A 16051-nucleotide genomic window follows, 5' to 3' on the forward strand; every position below is an offset into this window, starting at 1 on the left:
CATCACAGCACTCAGTGCATCATGTGCATTTTGTTTTATTCATTGTGTTAATGCCCTAAACAGATCTGAGTGCAAAGTCATTCATTATTGTCAGTGCTACTTTTTTCCTGTCTTTTTGAGAATGAATATGGGGAAATAAGAAGATCTGCAAGTGTTTGACAGTTACTACAAATACATTCTAAGCATAAACCATACATAAAGGATATGCTTGTATACTTGAAAGTGTGTGTGCGTGTGCGTGTGTGTGTGTGTTAACTGGTTCATGGGCAAGCATGTCTGTAGGTAAGGTTCTCTATTGTAAGTAATAGAGAAAGGTGCTGAGGGTTCTGCCCACAGCAGATAGAGATAGGAGATTTGGGAAAGAGTTATAGCTAGCAGGAACAGATCCGTATAGGCCTATGAAGCTCAATGCTGCCTGCAATTGAGCAGGATGGGATAGGAGGACAGCAGCAATGTTTTAAAGCACTGCTAAGCCATCCTGGAATGAAGTGAAATGACCACATGTCACACAGAGATGAGAACTAAGAGGGAGGGGACAGGCAGAATGAGAAACAGTGCAGAGAGTAAGGAGAGAGAGAAAACAGAGTGTGTCGTTCTAAGAGGAATATTTCAGGGTGGTAAATGGAGCAGAACTCCATTCCAGCTCCTCTCTTAACCTCCCCCGGTGTCTCATCCTCTGCATGCAAAGCATGAAGCCCAGGAGACAAAGAAAACAGAAAGAGCTGAAGAGACAGGCTTCAGGACAAAATAACACTGAATTTATAGACATTTTGCTCATGCATTTGTTTTAACATAACAAAAACAACATACAGAGGCGTAGAATAGCAAGTGGTGAGAATTTTTAATTGCCATTCTGACAGTTTTTCGGTTCAAACGGTAAAAAGGTGAAGGCCACTGACCTGGACCACAAAGGCGACCACCTGGCATGTCACCAACTGGAATACGTTTCTTCTGCTCATTCAACTACTGTTAACAGCTTTTTCCTAATGATAACTAAGCTTTAAAGTGGCAATAATAAAAAATAAAAAAATGTCAACAACAGATTGCATGACTACTTTTACAGTATGTGAAAGGGGTTGCTCGTAGTGACGAACTCACAGATAATTATCAAAAGACCCTTAAGTTTCTCACATCTTTATGAAGCTTTACAGCATCTTTCAACGCATTGTTTTGTTTTTCGCCTGCAATGTTACTGTGTTGGTTCACTGTCACCGCTCTCATAGCACCAAACGGCAGACAAAGTAATCAACTAGCTGGTGAACACAGTGGAGCATTTAGCAGCTTAAGAGCCAGATAATTCCCTAAGGAGTTGGAGAACAAAAACAGAGCTAAGAGGAGCCTGAATTATGGACGTACATTGATTAGGTAGCCAGAAAAATGACTCCCAATAAATGTAATTGTTGCTCCATACCTGCTGGATGTATCAATAGGCTATTGTTTGCTAACAAATTCTCAATTTCACCTTAAAAGGGATATTTCACCATTGGAAAGATGAATATATCTTTAAATTTGATCACTTATGTAATAGAAATGTGATTTTTTTGAAATTGGTGGCTTCTAGGCCGAGAAAAGCCAGAAAATGTGTTTTTGGCTCATGTGGATGAAAGACACCAAATCCCAGAATGCACTTGCTTCGCTGCTTTACCGTCCCAAGCCACGGCTACCGTTAACAGACAGACAGACAGTGAGACAGTCAACTCAACTTAAGTGTGTTTTATTGTCATTTCAACCATATACACGAAACAACGTTTCACCGTGGCTCAAGTGATTACACAATTAAAATATATAAAAACGACATTATTTAAAAACGACATACAAAACAGGCTACATTTAGTGCACTGCACACACATTATATGCTCCGTAAAGTTCAGCTAACACATATACTAGCATTAGCGCTTGTGGACTGTAAACCCTGTAAACACTGAGTATAAACACAGCCATAAATGTGCATGGAATGTAGAATGGTCAGCATTTTACAGTCACAAACTCCACCAGCAGTTGGATACAAGCACCCCATTTCTGCACCAGGCAGTCCATGTTAACACAGCCCACCTCGACTAGCTAGTCCTACCCGGCGACAGAGCAGCCGGCCTGGTAGCTGGATAGTCCGATACAGCAATGTTTCCACAACAACAAAAACACAGCAGTCTCTGAACTCGTGTTGGGAATTTCGTTGAAGTTGGATGTAGTCCAGTTTGTTGTCTAATGAGGGAACACTTGCAAGCAGGATTGATGAAACAGGTGGCCGGCTAGCGTTAGCTTTCCACCGGCACACTCGTTCAACGTTCCCCGCTGATGATGTCCCTTTACCAGCCAGAGGCATCGAGCAACACCGCTGGTCTCCATAGCCGGTGGACGAAACTCGCGTAGTGTGTCGAGTATTCCGTCTTAATAAAGTGTCCTGCATATTCTCCGAACTATACCAATGTATCCCGGGGGTACACGTGTGCGGTAGTTTAAATGCACATAATTGTTCTAAAATTTCCTTCGGGATGACTAAATCTCTCTATGTATCTATCTAAAAGTTTTCTGCTGAGAAGCCAGTAAGCGAGGATTCAAGATGGCTGACGCTCGTTTTGCCTCGGCAATCTTCAGAGAAAGACGACGTTGAAAACATGCGGAAGTAGCTCCTACTACTGGCTGTAATCCATTGCCTCTGGATAAAAAAATCTTCAGATGATGCAAAAATCGTCGTTTTACATCATCGGAAAATTTTTTTTTTTAGGTCACAGGATCCTAAAAATAAAAGACTTAATGGTCTATTTAACTTTAAATAACAAATGCATTATTAAGAACTTTTGCACAATTAATGGACACAGTAATGTATGTTGTATACGTCTTCATGAACTAAGTAACTTTAAGCGTGCTTGGCATGTTTGACATTATAGTGCAACTTAAAATGGGTAGCATATCTCTGACATGCAGTACATTCATTGGGACATTGTCATGGGATTTGTATGGTGTAATACTGCCAGATGGCACTGAGGTACTAGAAAGCATATAGTAGATGATTAAGAACATTCACATTATGGTGCAACTCCACTGGGTAACATTTAGATATCAGTGTGTAAGTCTTTCAGGGTGATGCACTTTGAGATTGCCTCCTTGGCGGCGCCTGTATAATTAGTAGTACTGAAGTTATAAAAGTAAACTAAATGAAGCAAAGCGGCTCCAACAAACCTTCCACAAAACAAAGGCTGACTGCTGAGAGGACGAAGGAAGGGAGAGTGTTATACAAAGGATTCACCTTTCACACAATTATTTACTTTTAGAGCGACGAGGGAGTGTTATACAGATATAGATATACAGAGGTAGAGTGATACAAAGAATATGAAAATATCAAATAACACTTTGAGGACAGGCGAAGAAACAGCTGACAAATTTTCATACGTGTCAATACTGTGGCCCAGATTCTTTGTGGTTCTATTAAACTGCAATATTTTATAGCAGCAACAAAGTATGCAATAACGTGTGCCTTTGCTTTGTGTGTCTCCATCAAGCTCTTTCCTCAAACAAGACTTGTTCAAGCGCTGCATTTCTGCTGCCAAAACAACACACAGTGGAACTTTCAAAAATAGTGCTGTTAAATAAATCAAAAATACCCCTGCAGCTGAGCTCAACGGCAAAATCTGACACAGTAACAGAATCATGGATTCAGCCATTCTTCCTTTTTTAATTAATACACATAGACAAAAAGTGGTGTATTACTTCAAAGACATAAGTAAAGTTTTATAGCCACACTAACAAACTACTGATGCTGCATTGCTCATTACAACAGAAACACATTTTGCTAGATCCTTATACCACTGACTTGTGGAAAGGTCATGTTTTTACCTAAAGCAACAGCGGCTCCTATTTTTTTGGTCTTCGGAAGTTGATTATGGTAACCCCATATTAAGATTTTGAGATATTTAAAGTACAATGTTGTAGTATGTCAGCAGACATTTTGAACAAAAGAACACATGTAATTAATAACTATTGATTACTGCAGTGCATAGTTACGTTACTCCAAGCTTCTTCCCTTGTGAACAGCTCCGCTCTTCACACACTCTTTACCTTTTCCTGCTACAAATGAATTCCCAGGAGACAGTGCGATGCTACAGCTAAGCTTCAGTAACGCTATTACTGTGCAAGCCACAGATATCACATAACCACTACAGTGCTCAATTACCTATTTTGAGGGGGAAATAATCTAAACTTTTCGCTGCGAAGGCATGATCTGTCCTATGCAGAACATCCACCAGACCACCGCCGCTCCATGGATTGTTATTGGGATGATTATCACAGAAGCCTGGCTGAATACACTCACCGGACGGCAGCTAGCAGCTAACAGCTATCTGGCTGTACACACTCACCGGAAGGCAGCTAGCAGCTACTACCGCACTACTGTTTTTTTTAGGGGTGACGTGATATGACCTGTCCTCTGGAGGAAATAGCCACACCACCGCCGCTCCGTGGATTGTTATTGGGATGATTATCACAGAAGCCTGTCTGAATACACACACCGGACGGCAGCTAGCGGCTAACGGCTATCAGCTAGCAGGGCAAGCTAGCTACCGGCAGGATGACAGGGACAGGGTAGGTGAATTTAAACACTGAGTTGAAAATGCATCTTGTTGACACGTAAGGGCCCTGTTCATGTGGCACAGACATATTCATTGTATTTTGTATCTGGTAAGAGGCACAAAGGCACTCTAAAACTTGCCCCGACCACTGCAGTTTTAGCTCAGGGGACGCTTGTAGTACGTAGCTGCAGCTTCTCCGTGTTATCTGCACTGATTCGGGTCGGGAATTTTTCTATCAAAAGTACTCGTGTAGCTATAGCGATCAAGATTAATGTAAAAATTGGCCGGAATTCTCCTTTAATAGTTAAAATGGACTCTTTGCATAGACACTAACTGGTAAAAAGGCATTCAGCAGATGAGAGATGATTGAGGGATAAGCCACAGGTGTCCTGGAGAGGGGAGCAGCCACAGAATGTAAAAATAATGGACGAAGCTTTCGGGCCTGAACGTGAAGCCAATGTGTAAGAGCCCTAAATCTGCATTCAATCTAATTTCCAGCAGGGGGTGACTCCACTGGCTCCAAAAAGAAGTCTGTTTCTATAGAAGTCTATGGGGAAATCACTCTACTCCCCACTTGATTTGTTATCTCAATAAACATTTTCATAATGACGCTATGGCCTTAATAGCTACTTTCAAAACTAGTTCAATGCAGCATGATGTTATTTTTTATGGTCCCATATATTTTAAAATGAACGATAAAGCAGGGGATGCTTTAGGGGCGTGGCTTCAGACTGACCTGTCAATCATGACAGAGGCTTAGCAATGTGTAGCCATGGCACTGTGTACATACAAATAGAACTTGTTTTTGGGTGTTGTCAATGATTTCATCTTAAACTTTGACCGTATCACTGTGTTTTTACCTCAAAGATAATTGGAACATTTGGTCGCCTGATAAATGTCTTGTTCAGTGTTATGCAACCCAAGCTAGCTAGCTACCACTAGCGTTAGATGGTAACTTAAGGTAAGCGAATTTCTGTACAGTACCCGGAGGCCCACATTTACCCGCCCATAGTCTATATCGATGACGTTTCATTTCCGGGATTGTTCAGGTACCTCATTGTCCCTCATTTCGGCCCGATGTCCGTTAACTTCCGCTTTCTTTGTGTTGGCATGGTCGATTTATGAGGACTATGGTTAACTGCTCATTAGATCTCTGCAGGGTAAATCCAGACAGCTAGCTAGACTATCTGTCCAATCTGAGTTTCCTGTTGTACGACTAAAACAATCTTTGAACGTACACGTTTCACCAAAACAAGTTCCTTCCCAAGGCTATTTTGCAGAGGCACTGTGGCTTCGTCTGGCGTTTAGCACCACCCAAGACGATTGTGATTACTGCCGATTTTGCAGGTTTTCCTACTTACAAAGCATGTAGAGGTCTGTAATTGTTATCATAGGTACACTTCAACTGTGAGAGACGGAATCTAAAACAAAAATTCAGAAAATCACATTGTATGATTTTTAAATAATTAATTTGCATTTTATTGAATGACATAAGTATTTGATCACCTACCAACCAGTAAGAATTCCAGCTCTCACAGACCTGTTAGTTTTTCTTTAAGAAGCCCTCCTGTTCTCCACTCATTACCTGTATTAACTGCACCTGATTGAACTTGTTACCTGTATAAAAGACACCTGTCCACACACTCAATTAAACAGACTCCAACCTCTCCACAATGGCCAAGACCAGAAAGCTGTGTAAGGACATCAGGGATACAATTGTAGACCTGCACAAGGCTAGGATGGGCTACAGGACAATAGGCAAGCAGCTTGGTGAGAAGGCAACAACTGTTGGCGCAATTATTAGAAAATGGAAGAAGTTCAAGATGACGGTCAATCTCCCTCGGTCTGGGGCTCCATGCAAGATCTCACCTCGTGGGGCATCAATGATCATGAGGAAGGTGAGGGATCAGCCCAGAACTACATGGCAGGACCTGGTCAATGACCTGAAAAGAGCTGGGACCACAGTCTCAAAGAAAACCATTAGTAACACACTATGCCGTCATGGATTAAAATCCTGCAGTGCACGCAAGGTCCCCCTGCTCAAGCCAGCGCATGTCCAGGCCTGTCTGAAGTTTGCCAATGACCATCTGGATGATCCAGAGGAGGAATGGGAGAAGGTCATGTGATCTCTGTAATTGCAAACAAAGGTTTCTGTACCAAATATTAAGTTCTGCTTTTCTGATGTATCAAATACTTATGTCATGCAATAAAATGCAAATGAATTACTTAAAAATCATACAATGTGATTTTCTGGATTTTTGTTTTAGATTTTGTCACTCACAGTTGAAGAGTATCTATGATAAAAATTATAGACTTCTACATGCTTTGTAAGTGGGAAAACCTGCAAAATCGGCAGTGTATCAAATACTTGTTCTCCCCACTGTATATACAAACAAAGACAAATGTAAATGTAAAAATAAGTTGTGTTGGGCTAGAGTTATGGGTCCTGGAAAGCACTTTGTAACTTTGTTAAGAAAAGTGCTATAGAAATTAAGTTTATTATTATTATGGGTAATGATATAATGTGGGGTCCTCACTAGTATATAAATAATAAAATCAGATTTTGCCAAATTAATGTGTTACAGTGTGTTCCTGTGTGTATGTAGCCATGGGCCTTAATCCGAATAGTAGAGGCCTCATCTTTTTCTTTCCCATAAGGCTCATGTTCAGCCATCACTCATGGCTGTATTGCATGATTGCATTGAAGGACCAGTATAATCAGCCATAATGCTTTACAGATGTTATGGGTGTTTTTAAAGCCAATACTACAGCCCCAGGCAGCCATATATGAAAACCCATCTGGGCACTGATGTCTGTGCATGCAAGTGTGTGCGTGTCTGTATGTGTAGCTAAAAACCAGGGCATGATCGCAGTGAAACATTATGAATTAAGGTCACATCTACAGCTCAGGATGTGTGATTTATGTTCCTCTGCCTTGCCCTATCATTGACTAATCACCTAAACAAAAAGTAACAGGTGCAAACTGATTTTGTGAAGAACAATTTCACAGATGAGACGCTCCGAATTTTCCATTAAACACGGCCAAGAAACAGCACTAAGCCAGCAATGACATGTAAATATGACAGTCCACATGATCTGAACAAGAGAAGACACCTCTTTAAATCCCTGCAAGATCTGCCAGCACCCTTCCTAAACCACCCTCTAACATCTCCCATTGTGTCCAACATCTAATATCAACCACGAACCGCTGTTAAATAAAGACTGGTGGCATACCGCAGCTAGGAATTTGCATGGACCGCCCGCTCTTGTGAAATAGGAAATGAAACATGCTCCGTCAGATTCTGGATATTCCTGTGGTCTGGCTCTCAGGATCTTGTTGCCGGGGCCTTTAATTCCTAATGGTGGAGAACGTCAGGCTCTAGTCACGACAGGAAATGCCTGTTAGGTGAAACATCCGCCCAAACGGCATTCATTCAGAAGTGTCAACACACAAGGTATCCCTATGAGCTGGATTGCTGCATGGGTAAACAAAGTGCTTTGTCATCATGACCATGTTCATTTGGTTAGAATCCAGTAAGCTGCAAAAGTATTTAAAAGGATTTGATTTTACAACCTGGAACTAGTTCTGTGGAAACTAGTCATTTATTTAAATAAAACATTGCAAAAGCTGGAAACAATGCACCTGTTAGAAAAGTGTAATCTTCTGGGCTTATGCTGTTAATTTCAACGTGTGAAAATACAAACATGGTGTGAAACATGCAATTCACACTTTGCTGTTTTTACCATAATTCACTGGCACCGTCAACCAGGACTGGTGAAGCCCAGGAAACTGAACTACATTTCTTAATAGAGTATGGAGGACATCTATGATGATGACAAATATGAAGGTGTGTTTTACAATACTGCATAAGGGCATGGATATACTGTATTTACAATATATAAACTGACAAGTACTGGTGATACAAGCTTCAAATTTACTGTGGCAATGCCTTCCAATGCAAAGATAATTACTGTTGTCTACTTTATGCTCCTAGCAATTTACTGAAAAGAATGACACAGAAAATACATTAGTGTTGGCAGGAGTTTTAATGATTTGATGCGTTTGCCTAAATAAACAGAAATTCGCCATTATACACGGTAATTCCAGAATAAAAATGGAGGCAGATATATTGCAGTAACTTGATGGTGTTGATACTGTCAAACAGTGTGTGTGTGTGTATATATGTGTGTGTGTGTGTGTGTGTGTGTGTGTGTGTGTGTGTGTGTGTGTGTGTGTGTAAATGTTGCTGTGGAGGAGAGGGGCGAGGGAAGGAGGTGTAAGCAAAGGGTGTCACTCTGCCTCAGTGTGCACTGTTGAAGCAAATTAAGGAAGCCTTGGCAGCCTTTTAATGGTCTGTCACAGTCTAACAGGTTTAGAGCACTTACAATGGACCCAGGCACTAAGCCCGACAGCTCGCGCTTAATTGTTCAGAACCTGTATGTCTGTGTGTGTAAGTGTGTGTATTGTTAGAGCCATTCTGTGCCCTTCTGTGCCAGTAACTAAAGTCATTGATTCTCATTATGAGGACAGATAAGATAGACACTTCCTGTCTGTCAGTCGGTCTGACAGACTGATTCAATAATATGAGTACTTCAGCTTATACGTTATGATGAATGTGGTGCCAATATCTGTGTTTCCAACCACATTAATTTTAGAGAAAGTGATTTTAAAACCCAAGGTATTCGTGCAGTTACATTCTCATTCAGCTGAGGGTAGAAAGTTAATTGTGAGGCTATTTCCACAAAAAAGAAATCGTGAAATTTCTTAGCAATTCAAATAAACCATCCTCAGACAGAGACAAAGACATGTAGAGCACAAAGCCATAAGTAGATTGAGTTATTGACTCAAGCAGCCAATGGTAAACAAAACATCAAGTGTCTCAATTTTCAAGAGGTGCCTGAAGAAATCAACAAAGCAAATAAAAGCATTTGTTTATCACTCTGTAACCCACTCTTTCAGCAAGCAAAATGGCCCACAAAAGGAGGTGGCGGTCCCTAAAAATCCCTTCTAAACGGTTGGAGATTCTGAGCTGTGTGACCTAGAATATGTTTGACAATTTTCTTTTAATTAGGCCTTGAAGACACGACTCATTCCAACTGCTGTCCCGAGAGCTAAATTAATTACTGAGACAAAGCCCATTCTAGCTCATGGCAAAGATGAATCATTGCCGTATTTGGAGAATGAGCAATGCTCTTCATTCAAGGGCTGATAAAAGAGACTTAGAGTCTAAAATGTAAGCTACTGTACTCCATCACAAAGTCTCCACAAGGATCCCCCAGCGGCACCACACATGTACAGTACACATCAGCATCTGCTGCCTCTGAATTCACCTTCTCTTGGATGGAATATTTCTTGGAAGAATGGATCAAAAACAGAAACTGGGACTTTTATGATGGTTACAGTACATCCAAAAATCGGTTTTGTCCATAACACCCATCCATCACTCCCTACTACCCTTCTGTCACACCTTACTTGCCTTTTCAGTTTCATTATTCTGATCATTTTGCTTTCCTGGGTGATCCACAGATAACAAGCTTCTACTCAACTGCCTTGTGCAGGCCATCAGCCAGCGGATGCACCCTCACTCACTGCCAGCAGACAGGCCATTCATTCAGCTAAATGACTGTGTCATCTGTCAGCCTGTATGAATGGGTGTTTGTGAGTTATGGCTAATTAAGCTAATCACAACACCAAGGATTATGCCAGAGCCAGGCCTCACAAAGAGAGACAGATGAAAAGGTGAGTTGATCGCAACTACCTGATGAATCTGAATCAAAAGATTGGTAAACGCGACGATTTGTCATTGATATCTTTAATATACTTATTCTTGTCATATATAAAACAACAGGAACGGGAACTTGTAAAACAATAGCAGAGCACTACTTTGCAATCAGGGATTTGATTATACTTACTGTATGTTTGTTGTTTCTGTCTATTCATCTCTCTCTGATTATCACTTATTTTCTCACACTTGCAATGCCCCTTTTTCTCTCTTTTCTGAGATTTCAGATCTTGTGGACCCTAACGATGTGCCAGGAATCTCTACTAGCAGGTTTGTATTGACTGAATGATTGTCCAGTGTGTGCTCGGCAAGTCTAATGAGGTAACAAACCGAGTTTGCTCGGGCGACAACTCCAAATTAAATTGAAGGGTTGACAGGGATGTCCATGTCCTGAGGTAAAAGAGTCATAACCCACTCAAATGTTTTCATTAGGGTAAAAATGTGTCTTGTTATCTATGCCTGATAAGATGAGAATTCCCATACGGAAGGACAATATATGGTAATGGTCGGCCAGCAAACAGTTCTTGCACCCAATGCGCCAGCATTCTTCAGGAGAGAAAAGCTAGTTTTGTCCTCTGCGGCATGTGTGTAGGTATGTGTGTCTCTATCTGTACGTTATGAAGAGAGATTAACTCTGCAGCAGTACATAGACGCAATGCGGGCTGGCCCTTGAGAATCAGAATTCATCTACAGTTTTTCCTCTGTATCTTGTCACAACAAGACCAAAAGGATCAAAAGGACTTTAGTTCTTCCCCTCTCTGGCACATACACACTCACATCAGCATGAGCTCTGATTAACTTGGTTATAAGCACGCTACATGGATGCAATTAGCTGAAGTAGACCATGCTGGTTGTGCAGTTTCTCCCAGTTGAATACAGTTAAATAGACCAATACGGCTATTAAGCCAGGACAAATGCGAGACCATAATTCCCAAGCATGCCTAACACGCACAATAATGAAACACTATCACAAACAAAAGCAATATCTGGACTGCAGAGACCAAGATGATTAAACCAATGTTGGAAACATCTGGATATTAGGTTTGGGAGATAATCTGTTGAATGAGGAAGCATACCATCAGAAATGAAACAGCTCAGAGGTCAGATAGAGAAATGTGTTTATTTAAGCAACGAAAGTTGACGAAGAACACATGCTCTTTTTTAGCAACGTCTCGCTGCTTCTTGCAGTCACACGCATGGAAGAGTCAGAAAAGGTAAGAGGCTTGCCCAAAAAAATGTCTCAAAGCTAGAAGCTGCATATCAAATATCCCAAGAGCAACACTCCACAAGCAGAGTGGAAACTCAATTTACAATGTCTACACTTTACCCGACATTGTATGTTCACTGCATTATTGCCATCACCCATTAATGAGCTCCATCACACCAATTAGTGGAAAGTACCTACACAGAATATTTCCTTTTCTTTGCCATTGTGCTTCTGATCAATTCTCCATTGACCAGAAAATCCATAATTTGCAGCTTAGTCACAGTCAAGGCAATAGGAGCCTTTGCAGCCATGTGGCTTTAAGTAAAGAATCCAATAACACCAAGTGCCATCATTAGTTTGTCAGGTTTTATTACACTAAAGTACCTGAAGGGTGGTCCACTCGCCACAGCTGTTATCCAACCTGTTTAGCTGTTTGGTTAAGAGTAACAGTGATGTGAGGTGAGACACTTGGCATCCTTCAGTCACCACAGTCCATGTGTCTCCTCCTCTGCCTCTTCCTCTCTCACCCCATTTGCCCTCCCCTTATTTGTATTGCTCTAATGGGTCCTCGGTCTATCTGTCTCTTCTGCTTTTTGCTGTCTACATCTCCGTCCCAATTCTACTGTACATTCTTTCACTCTTAGTCAAAACATCAACGCAGCTAATTGTCAGATTATGAATACAATGAACATGAACATGCTAACATTTGCAGATTAGCACTACAAAAGTATAGGTGAGGTTGACAGGAATGTCAAACTAAAGTATTAGACATAGCTAGATTTTGACCTGATTATGTGGCCAGTGAACATAACACAGGTAGCAATTATGTTTCCAAAAAAATTTATTTGGCAACAGAATTTCATAGTATATAAAAGTGTTTTGTAGGAGTTGAAAATTGCATATTCACAGTATATAACACAGTCTCTCTCTTTGACTCTCTTTCTAGTCATAGCTACTGACTTCTACATGACTTTCTCCGCTGCCATTTTGTCATACCACCTTCCCCCCTGAGGGATCTTCATCCCACCATATTAAAAGTGGAAATGTATCCGCTTCCATTGTAATTAAAAACTCTTTTGGAGGCAAAGCTTCTTGAGCTCTGCTGGATCCTTGTTTGCTTTTCTACTTCCTTTATTTACTCACCTTCCTCCGCCAAGAGGACAGACACATGCTGAGCTATCAGTTATGTTTTTCTTCCCTTTTTGCTGGGCATTCTTTGCATCTAATATGCCTGAAATTACAATAGCATTTAGGGAGGCAATAAAAACAATGACATAAATGGGGAGGGTGTTTGAGAGAAACAGAGAGAGGAGTCTGCATTAGTTTGTTTTTGAATTGTGGGGATTGCTGTTCCAGTATGTGTTGCATATGAGAAGCTATAAAAATGCACGAGGCAGACTGAAAAGGCTGGAATCATGCCTTTGTTTACTGTTAGCGTCTGGATTAGCCATTTCCAGGCACCGTGAACACTCATTGAGGTCTAAGTGTGGAATCGCAACCCCAGGATGAAAGCTTGATAGTTGGGGAGAAATTATTTTCTGCCGGGATGAAATGAAAACTACTGAAAAGACAAAAACTTTCCCATGAAACCAGGCCAGTTAAAGCCAGCGGAGGGTGCTACAGTTTGAGGGTGGAGGGTCAAGATCAGGGCAGGTGTTTGATGATCCCGTAGTGATCTGTTACCAAGCGGGTACTGTGTGAGAAGTGTGGCCTACCAACAGCCCACAGAAACACATACACACAGGACAACAAAGTGGAGAATAGAAAGAAAGAAAAAAACTAGACAGAGGTGCGTCTGTTGTGAATTATTGTGTGTGTGTGAATTTTGTCTGTTTCAAATCCATTTAGGGATTTTAAACTCTTGTCTGCTGGCTTTGAGTTACACCCAATATGTATTTCCTGGAATGTCTCAGACATAAGTACACTGACATAATAAAAACAGTGCATTGAATATACAGTACATTGCAGTGAAAAAAGTATTTGTGAGTATAGGGCGAGCTCCAGCTGACTGTCTGAAGGAGCTCCTGGACATTGTTTTATATAATAAAATAAGCCAAACTTCTGTGGACATTTTTCAGTCGTATTGTGGTTGTGAATATTGAGGTTCCATACTCATTAAACACAACTACTGTATGTCTGGTGATTTCATTCATTTAGAAAACCAAAGACCATGCTTAGTCAGAGGAGGACAATGTGGCTTTATGTTAGTTCGGCCCAGTTAGGTCAAAGAATTCAGACAATTCCTGGGTCACAAATGTGGATGTTGATACCGATGACTGTGCTCCCCAGGGGTGTAGCACTGAAGAACAGGAAGGACCAGCAATTTTCCAAAAACATGTGACGGAGCCTCACCACAACTAGAACCACAGCCACAGCGTTTATGGTCTGTCTTGGGGAATGTTCTCCATTGTTGCTTCCTGTTTGTGCGCAACACGGTTTAACACCCCCATGCTCCTCTTTGCCTTAGGTGGTGCTGGTAGAAGCTATGACAATGGTAATGGTGGCATTTGTCAGTGACACACAACAGCTCGAACACTCAATAATGTCCTTCCTGCTCGTGCTGCTCAAGAAGACAGCCAAGTCTGCACCGAGCTCCGGCAAGGTGGGAAAGAAGGCTTCCTCTCAGTCACAGGACTAATAGCTCTGCTGGCTAATAACTTTCACCCCAAATGCACTTTTAAGGGCCACCCACTCCTCATCAAAAGAGCAATGTTTCTTGTTTATCGGTCTTGTTTCCCTTTTCTCATTTGTATTTAATTAATAATAATAATCATTTCCTTCCTGCTAAACTATAAAAGTCTGAATGAATGTGTACCTTGATCCCAGGAATAGCATAAAAGGAATGCCACGTGCAACCAGGAGTCAACGTACAGTGATGATTATCATATCTAAGTCCAATCCAATGTCTTCACTCATTGCATGCAAACGCTTCAAGGGAGTCTCAACACGTTGGCAAATAGGCAGCTGGGAATTTAAGTGGTGTGTATGTAAGATGAGAGAATCAGACTGTTGTAATGGAAATAAAAGAGAATGAGAGAAAGATTTGGTGTGAAGGCCTTGTAAATACATTTATTACAGGAAGAAATACAGGGAAATAAAAACCTGCCAAATCTTTGTTTCCAGCTCTGTGACTGTGACAGCAACATGGCGATAATAAAATTCTTCAATTTGGCTTGTGCCTAAGTTCCAGTCACACCGCGAACGTTGCATTAGAGAACCAGATCGCACCAATAAAGTCAAATCAAACGGATTGAAGAACAGCAATTAATTCTAAGGATAATGACAAGGGAAGCCATCCAAAAGTGTCTGTACCTCAATTAGTCTCGTTGCAGAGGATGGATGAAAGAAAAACAAATTAAGTTGCAGAGAAAAGAAGGAGAGAGAGGGTAAAAGGAAGATATAAAGCCAGGGGAGGAGGGTGGAAGAAATAGTGATATACACAATGAGGGCTTGAGAGAAAAGAGTGTGGGAAAGAGGGAAAAGATTAAAGGGAAGCGATAGAGAAGGGGGGAAGGGGGGGGGAATGGCGAAAGAGAATTTGCTGTGTGCATAAGAGCTTCCCTGATAGTAACGGCCACTAATGGACACCAGAGAGAGAGAGAGAGTGATCAGAGAGACAGAAAGAGCAGAGAAGTATTCTAATAAATGAGAGCAACAAAGAAGAGACAGAGGGACATCAAGTGACAAGGAGAAATAAGAAATCTGCTGTACTCACAGCTGTATGGGCAGGGCAGTAGGCGTAGCTCGTGTGCGAGGACTGAGGGTATTGATGCAGGGGTTGTTGATGGTGGGATAGGTAGTGCTGCAGACTTGTACGGGTGAAAGAAGGGATGCTCCAGGCCCCTTGATCACCACTGCTACCAGTGGCTGCTGCCTTACTGCTGTGGTAACCTCTCACCGCTGCACTTGGCTGGTGGGTAGGAAGGAAGGATGGGAAAGGGAAATGGGAAACAGGAGGTTGGGGAAAAGGGAATTGCAAAGAGGTTAGTGTGAGTGAGAGATGGAGAAGAGGGGAACTGCGAGGGAGTGCAGTGACAAATGTTACCGTCAAGAACATCAATAGCATAACTGCGAGCAGCCTCCACAACGCAGCGGGCAAGCACTAACAACTGACTGCCAGCTCACTGACCTGTATCGAAAGAGAAAGCAGAACGTGGGGTTGATCTAAAATTTCTATAACAGAGAATCAAAATTGTTCACACACTTTCTTTTCACTCATTTTCTCCCTCCCTTCCTCTCTCCGAGCACCAGATGTTGTGAAACCCGCCCTCCGTCACGGTCGAGATGTGTTCTTGCTGGAAAAGTGCTGATTGGTTTGATAAGATGCTTGGATTACAGGCTGGCAATGGGCTTCCCAGTGTGGCATTATGTATAGGGTATCAACAGGGTCCAGGAAACACAGGGCTGAATCTGCTGACAGGCTGGCTTATGCCGCTCTGAGATGGGTTACCTGGGCTGTCATGGCTATTGGAGCACCAAAAAAATAAATACAGGAC

The 16051-nt window shown here is 41.7% G+C and overlaps 1 protein-coding gene across 5 annotated transcripts in view; it reads right to left on the minus strand.

Moving 5' to 3' along the window:
* The window catches only part of rbms3 (RNA binding motif, single stranded interacting protein), a 285669-nt gene that overhangs the window by 197569 nt on the left and 72049 nt on the right, over positions 1-16051 (minus strand). For 3 of the 5 annotated variants that reach the window (XM_078266934.1, XM_078266936.1, XM_078266935.1), the window contains exon 3: positions 15271-15465. The exons of 1 other annotated variant lie outside the window; for it this stretch is intronic. In XM_078266934.1, the coding sequence (XP_078123060.1) occupies positions 15271-15465 (195 nt within the window). Of the gene's footprint in view, positions 1-7799; positions 7885-15270; positions 15466-16051 lie in introns of those variants that run through there. One more of the 5 variants, XM_078266941.1, reaches the window with a different exon arrangement.

The sequence above is a fragment of the Sander vitreus genome, chromosome 14 (genome assembly GCF_031162955.1).
Source record: "Sander vitreus isolate 19-12246 chromosome 14, sanVit1, whole genome shotgun sequence".
Lineage (NCBI taxonomy): Eukaryota > Metazoa > Chordata > Actinopteri > Perciformes > Percidae > Sander > Sander vitreus.